This window comes from Pinus tabuliformis, chromosome 6 (assembly GCF_031772625.1).
Source record: "Pinus tabuliformis cultivar Carrire ecotype Pingquan chromosome 6, CPIR1, whole genome shotgun sequence".
NCBI lineage: Eukaryota > Viridiplantae > Streptophyta > Pinopsida > Pinales > Pinaceae > Pinus > Pinus tabuliformis.
This window is the reverse complement of record NC_142292.1, coordinates 940,952,135-940,960,294: the sequence shown is the minus strand read 5'-3', so window position 1 is coordinate 940,960,294 and position 8,160 is coordinate 940,952,135. Positions and strand designations below refer to the sequence as shown.

Genomic DNA, 8,160 nt, shown 5'->3' with positions numbered 1-8,160 from the left:
TTCTTATGTCACAACATGTTTGATTATTAATATTAATAGGAAATTATATTTTAGCAAAGTTGGACAGTGTTAACTATCAAACATAGTTTATCATAGTTAGCCACATTATTAAATGTGGTCGACTAATTTATAATGTCGCATTACGATGTCGGACAAATTGTAATGTAAAGTAACATTGCAACAATGTTTGTCACATTGTGATATTGGATAGATTTCTATATAATTTTGATATCAGATTATTATTATTAAACTTTATAATATTAATACTAATACTATTAAGTATTTTAAAATGTTGATTATGACCGGCCAAGGATGCTCTTAGTTGACTAAGATTGACAATTTTTCATATTGATTAACCAGGGTTGATTATAATTGAATATGGTTGAGATACATTGGTTGAGGATAATTACGAGTGAATAAGGTTGACTATTGTTAGATATAGTAAACATGGGGGTGACCAAGTTTGAACATGGTCAATTATTTAAAAACTCGCTATAAAAGTTGACTCTGATTGACTAATGTGGTCGATTATGTTTGACTATTAATATTAATCAATAATAATAATAAGTGATTATTTTTAACCAAAATTGAAGAGTATTGACTGTTAGGCATAGTCGAACATAATCAAACATAGTCAACAACATTAGTGAGCCATTGGGTTTTAAACCATAAATATATTAGTATTATCAATAATTTTTAAAACATTAACTATGGGTGAAAATGGTTTGACAAAGTTAACAATGGTTGACCATAGTTTTCTATGATAAATTATGGTTGTCTATATTGACAATGAATGGCTATGGTTGATCATGTTTTTACCATGGTTACCTAGGTTGGCCATGTTTGACCATCAACTATAGGCCTCTATGGTCAACCATGAACATCAACTATGGTTTAATATAGTTCACTATGATTTAATACAACTCAATATGTTTCACTTAAGGTCACCTATAAATAGACCGTGATGCCTATGGTAAGTATGGTTCACCATGGTAGTGATATTGACTAATATTGACTATAATACAAATGTTGACTATCATTGACCATTTGTTGATGGTGTTGGACCCACCAACCTTCAAGGGATCTCCCTGATGTGAAGTCCCAATTAGACCTCACATCCTTCGGTGTAGGAGTCCCGTCTGGTATAAAGTCTTGGTTGTCGAATTCTTAAAGATTTTCCTTGGCTCTAACTATCAACAAGAGAGAGGGATGCAATGGTATCTTCGAAAAGAAAGAAGGTGTGCCTAGTGAGTGTTCAGTTGCAACTGTGTTAGGCTTCTTCTACTACAATGGAGGGAGAAAAGTGAGCACATAGTGAGAGGTAATAGTACCACCCAAGAGGAGACACACATGAAATGGAAAGGTTCGTCTAACATCCAACGGAATAGTCCACAATAGATGCGATGATAATTACAACCAACAAATAAAGAAAGATTTGTCTAATATCCCGCGGAATAGTCCACAAGGATGGGACAAGAATAACAACCATTACAACACATTCTCAATAAGATAAGTACTAAAATAAGTAGAATAGTTCAACTATCTTAGCACATGTGAAAGAAAACATGAAATACAAACATCTGCAGAATAGTCTCACAAACATTCATAGTCCATGAATGAAGAATGTGTTGGCCTTGAAGGCTTTTGTTATTAAGTAAAATTTCCAAGACACATGTTTACAATGTACATCACTAGCCCTAGTGCTGGAGCATTGGAGACACTCCTTGCTCCTTAAATAACTAGTTGATATCTCTCATGCATTATGGGAGGAGCCAAGGTTAAAAGTCCTTTTGCTCATACTATATAACCAAGGGTGACTCTTTGACCACCATCATGATTGTTTGACTTCCTATGACTTTTCAACTTACATGAATCTTTAAATTCAATGTGTGTCCTTAGGAGTTCCACTTCACAATACATTTGAATACAATATAGATGATCCATAATAGCGATGTGGCATATGACCACTCATGACATGACATGACATGATACTACTGACATGGACTGCTTGATGATGTGACAATTTCAAGTCACTGTTGCTGCTAAGAGATAGATGTCTTCTTGAGATGTCTTCTCTTCACCTTCATATGGCTTGGTGATGAGGAATCTTCAATGATCTCAAGTCTTAGATAGTGGTCGCAAACTTGTGTCCTTTCACTTACTCTTTATTGACCAACTTGTCATTTCAGCTACAAGAGAATCTTTAGGCATGCTTCCCTTATTATTCTCCTTCTCCGTCATCTTGTCATGGCATGATAGGGTACCTATTCCTGTAATTCACTCATGATGATACGACATCAATCCAAAAACCCCATAGTCTAAGATGATGCATTCTAATCCATTAATTGAGTGTGGAACAAGTGACAGGCTAGGAGGAGGGACTTAGTGACTGTGCAGTGCACAGTTCCAGTAGCCAGGGGAAAAGCTTGAGCTCTAAGACTAGGCAATGTGCAGCCCAGGGAGGCCTGAGGGACAAGACTATGAATTTTCCAAAGTCAGTGGAGTCATGTTGAGGCAATGGACACTAGGAAAGACAACTGCGTAGTTTTGAGAGTCAAGGGAGATTGGAATTTTGTGTAGCTGCATAGTTCAAGTACTTAGGGGATGAGCTTGAGGCTTGATGATGTGAAATGCACAATTTAAGAAAGGCTAGAGGACAAGACTGTGGAATTCTAGAGGTCAAGGCCGATACTTGGGCATAGAAAATGTGTAGTGCAATAGTCTTGGAGACAGGAACTAAACATTACACAGTGCCAAGTAGCAAGGTCATAGCTAGAGGATTGATATTTCACATTGCAAAACTTAGGATAGGCCCAGAGAGGCTAGGTTGCTCGATCAGGAAGTTTTTCCAAAAATGGCTAAGTGTGGGATCAATGAGATAGGTGATGAACTGTGATGAATCTTGATTGTGATCACACACTTAGAATACTTTGACGACACGACAACATAGATCATCCGAACACATGAACAAATCATTTCCCTCCATGTGACTGCTTTACGACAAGATACAACAAGTGTGACACTTAAGATAGACTTTGGGAGGACCATGAAGAAACTTATGTTATAATGTTTAGGACTTTGTGTATGTGTGCAGCAGATGTTTACAGAGTTATAAAAAATCATATACACAAAGATAAACCTTTGGAACCACTAGAATAGGCTTTGCCAAAATTGCGCGACAACCAAACATGCCAAAAGACGACAATTAAGCCAACATGCAAAAGGGAACAAAACACTACAAGAAAGCTCATGAGATAAGCTTTAATGTTTGTGACAACAATGTACAAGACCAAGGAAGGCTCCGAAATTGAGCGTGAGCTAAAATTCTGGAGGGTGTTGCAGCATCTACAACACCATGTCAATGGTAATCAACTATAGCTAACATGTGTTAATGTATAAATTAATTTACTTTTAAGACATTATAAATGTGTACATTAATATATTATTAATGTCTCATTAATATTATCTTAAATGTTTATTAATGTTAGGTAAATGCTATATATATATATATATATATATATATATCTATATATATATATATATATATATATATATATATATATATATATATCTATTAAATATTAATTATGTAGTACGTAATTCTTGTATTAATAAATGGAGTAGTCTACCTAGGCTGTAGAATGGCCCATTTTCCGGCACCGGCCGGAAAATCGTCCGGCTCCGGCCACCGGAAATCTCTCCATCCTCTGCCACCATCCCTTAGCTCTGCCACCCTCTTTCTCCGCCACCCTCCCCTAACAGTCCTGACATTCCCTGTCATTCCCTAACAAAAAAATCTGAATGCAGTTAGAGCGCCTGACATCCCCTGACCGATCGGGGACGAGTTGGAATTCATGCGGGGGAGTGTTATGGCTAGTTCGAAACGGTCACCCGCGCGTGATTCCGCTCTGTAGCTCACTTCCCACTCTTCTCTATGATTCCGCTGTGATGGCTTCCTGCTCTGCGATTCCGCTCTGTAGCTCAGAGGCCAAGTACTCTTCAGCTCGCAGGTACCCTTCACTATCAGACTACCTAGTCTACCTATGTATCACATTTTCTCAGACTATCACATTTTCTCCCATTGCATTGCCTTGTTACAGCCTAGGTAGACTACTCCATTAAGCTTTGGTGCCTCAGGGAGGGCCTTCTGCTCCCGTATTCTTCTTCAGCCAGTAATTCGGTAGCCCCTTAATTCCATAGAAATACAGAGAGCTCTTTGTTGTCTATAGAGATGACCTTCGCTGCTCCTTGAACAGAGTTCGTTGACCAAATAAGCCACAGAAAGGTTTCTTGCTTGTCAAACAAATCAGAGGTACCTCAAGATATTAAACTGTAACAGAAGGAAGAGAATGGGAACTAGGGTGGGATCATCTCCACCGAATAAGCCACAGAAAGGTTTCTTGCTTGTCAAAGAAATCAGAGGTACCTCAAGATATTAAACTGTATCAGAAGAAGAGAATGGGAACTAGGGTGGGATCATCTCCACCGAAACTAATCAAGGGAAAGGGTTTTAAAACCCTCCGAGCTGCAGCTGAAAAGTAACAGAGATATTCCAATCCAAATAATGATGAGAAAATGATTTCATCTTGGCTTTATTTATAGATTCATTTAGTTTCATAATAGGGTTCTCTCTTCTTTAATCTAATGTGACAATTTGGGTTTTTTTTCCTCAGTCGCCCCACCCCAAATTTATCCACTGTTACCTAGAAACATGGTTCTCCTTTATCAATAACTAGCCTTCCAGGTTGGATAGGCTATTTCCTCCGCAATTAATTAAAAAGGGTCATTACAATTAACTCTGGATAAAGTCTACATAGTCCTCATTTATTTTGAATTTCTTAAACTTATTGACTATCTCAAAGAGAGATGGCCCTATTAGAAAACAGGGTCCTTAGCTTCTTAATCCTTGAACTAGGCTAAAGCCGTTTTATCTTTATCTTTTCTGGGTCATTCAAATTACACAGTAAATTTGCTTTGTATGGAATGCATTTACTTCTACACCAGAGATTTGAATTGAAAGAGATTTTCTATGTCAATTTTTTGAAATGCACAGAAAAGCAACCTGAGCAGAGGATGGCAATATGCTTGAACTGTTGAACATATGGGTACAAGTTATAAGCACTCCAGTTGATTTGAAGCCAATTTTTGTGGAGCCTGATCAGACTTGAATCTAAGCCACTCACATTCTTAAAGCATAAAGATTCTTATTCCTCAAGTTCTTCCATTATAGTGATCCATGACATGAATGGCTAAGTGACTATTTACATCGACGAGACAGCTATCAAACTCCTGACTAGGTGATTTCCATCACTCCAAGTATAGGACCCAAATACATACTTATTATTAAGAGCCTTTTGAAGGGTGAATTCTATAGTGAAAATATGTTTTTCTCCTTTAGACTAGAAAGGCAACTTCTTAGGATTGATATGTATAGATACACCTGGTGGTTCATCGACTGAAACAGTGTATTCGCTTTTGCCACCCACATTGGTGACAGTCCTGGTGACGGTCTCCTTGTTTCTCAAGTTTCCAATGGCAACTGATGGATAGTTCAGTTGATAATCTTTATGTGGATTTTTAGGGCATTTGAAACTACTGTTTCGTAAAATGGTAGAAGCATTGGCTCCACTGCCACAAAGAAAAAGGACGTAATCTTCTATTGTGGCATCATATAACATGCCTGGATCTGATGCCCGATTGGGGTTCACTTGACCTGATCCATAACTGAAAGGTGTAGCTGTATTTCCAGATGCATCTGAAATTGGATGACCTTCATTGTTTGCAACGTTTGCTGCAGGAAAGAAAATGAAATACTATGTTATGTGTGCACCTAGACTTGTGCATTTCATTCATTGAAATGCAAAAGAACCTAACAAAAGCTTTGATCACCTAAAAGTAAAAAGTAATTTTCAAAATAGATCCTCCAACTTATATCCCTGAGTTTTGTCAAATATCAGTTGTCGATTATCTATTTCCCATTACTATTAGTCATGATTCATGACACAATAAATTACATTGATTCCATCAACACAAGGGTTTTGTCATAGACATCTGCTTTTAATTAAAAGTAAATTAACATATGACCTGATTATTCAAAGAGGGTAAAAATTCTGGATTATTCGAAGAAGGTTATAGATTCTTCAATTTGGAATATACCTCAAGCATACAAGGTCTGATTTAGAGGCCAAAAAAGGTTACCTTGGTATAATGACACCATGTATGAAAACCTAGAAATTCAATCAGTTCTGTTTCAAGGAAAAATGAAAATACACATAAGCATGTGTATGGCAGCACTCAACATCTGCACTATGTCTAAGTCTAACGTCAAACCAACTATGGATCTCTAATATATCCACCCTAAAAAATAATTGTTCATCGATTTAAGCCCTACATATACATATTCAAGATAAATTAGAATAAAAGTCCTACTACATTTCTTCTACACACTGACATGAGCTTAGTTTCTTAACAATAAAACCATATTGGCTAACAAAAATTCCCTAAGAAAAAATAACCATTCTATAATCCTCATGAAAGTCTTCCATCACTTTGTCATATAACAATGACTTATCATCCATTGTAAGCACTTAACAAAGACAAAGTGTAGCAAGTAGATGTAACAGTAAAGCGTACCTACAGGTATGATATCCCAAGCTTGTTTCTAGAACTCATCAGACTGGGTATTTAGTTCTATGTATACATGAGTGAAAGAGATATAGTTGAAGATTCTTTTCATTCTTTTGTTTTTGCATATACAGTCAGAAGCAACAAACTTCTGAAGTTCATTATCACCTTGTAATCAATCAACAATAATAAGTTTGGAATCGCCATAAATTTGCAATTGTGTTACCCCTCTTTCAATAGCAACCCTTAACAAGAACCATAGACAGTTCATCTCTCCACAGTTAATGGTACCTTCACCCAGTGCAGTCTTCAAATCAATCTATATGGTTTTCCTGAATAAATAGTATGCCTCCTGCCCCCACATACTCCAAGTTTTCCTTGACAGGCCCCACGAAAACCACCCATCTTTGAATTTGTTAATGTTTACTTCTGCCATTATTCTAGGTTGTTTTTTTGGTGTTTGTTTTTCTTTTCTTTTCTGACCAGCTGATCACAACCCTCCATATCAATTTGGTGACAGTTTAGGTTGTGACTTTAAAAATAGATTATTATTATTATGTGTACCTGATTTAGTGGGTTACCTGAAAAGTTGGGACTCCTTTGTTTTGCAATAGCATAGCATTCCTAGCTAGCCATTTGGCCCAAGAGACCACACAAGGTGGTGCCCTAACAGACTTGTCTTCCATCCAATGTTTCAAGCAATCCTCAACATTATTTCCTTGCCAGTGACCTAGACCTCTGTTCAGAGTCAAAGAATCGGCCTGTACTTCTCTTGAGAAGGGACAGTGAATAAGCAAATGGCTGATGGTTTCAGACTCAACTTTCATCTTCAGTTTTACTCAGAGTGCGTCTATTAGGGCCATTGACAGTGTACTATGCCCATGTTAATGCAGGGAAGCATTTCCAATTTTCCCCTACCAGGAAAAAATAGAAGATAGAAGGAAATATAAAGTGAAATAAAGTGGAGATCAACTATAACAGCTCAAAGTCAATAGTATGTTGGGCATTTAACTTTGTTAGCAATGCAGGATTTTCAGTTTGTTAAAGTAAAAAAATTAGAAGCATTATGAGCCGTGACATAATAACAAGAGCACAACATGATGTGTGTGTTTGTCACTCCGGTGCCAAATGCTGACATCGATAGGTCAACTCTCGGTTGAAATGCTGAAGTGATGAGGTATTCTCTAAGTCGAAATGCTGACATTGATAGGTCAACTCTCGGTTGAAATGCTGAAGTGATGAGGTATTCTCTAAGTCGAAATGCTGACATGGGGGAAACTACTCTCAGCCAAATCGCCGAATGCTAACATGGGGGAACACAAACAATACTCATTCTATTTTACCATATATCTCAACATGCCATTACTTATACTTGCATAAAAAGACACATTACTTGATGTGATTACTAATCTGGATATTGATGTTGGGCTAATAAAGAAATTGAAGTAAAATTGCTCTAAAGCATAGAACATACCATTGTTGCCTAAAATTAACAATAAAGAACTAATAGACTAGTTTAAATCTAAGTGTCTAGCT

At 37.0% G+C, this 8,160-nt stretch overlaps 1 protein-coding gene across 1 annotated transcript; it reads right to left on the bottom strand.

Moving 5' to 3' along the window:
* Positions 1-5,399: 5,399 nt before the first annotated feature.
* Positions 5,400-7,060, bottom strand: LOC149262011 (subtilisin-like protease SBT5.3). Its single transcript, XM_089373664.1, has 2 exons — positions 6,991-7,060; positions 5,400-5,791 (listed from the first exon to the last, which is right to left on the bottom strand). The coding sequence occupies exons 1-2, from the start codon at positions 7,058-7,060 to the stop codon at positions 5,400-5,402; spliced, it is 462 nt and encodes a 153-aa protein (XP_089229790.1).
* Positions 7,061-8,160: the final 1,100 nt, after the last annotated feature.

Bases quoted from the DNA above. Each gene is read 5' to 3' on its own strand.
- LOC149262011 (XM_089373664.1), bottom strand. From the start codon at position 7,060: ATGGCAGAAGTAAACATTAACAAATTCAAAGATGGGTGGTTTTCGTGG. The intron at 5,792-6,990 runs GTATGTGGGGGC...TCTTTCCTGCAG, and splicing joins CCTGTCAAGGAAAACTTGGA to CAAACGTTGCAAACAATGAA.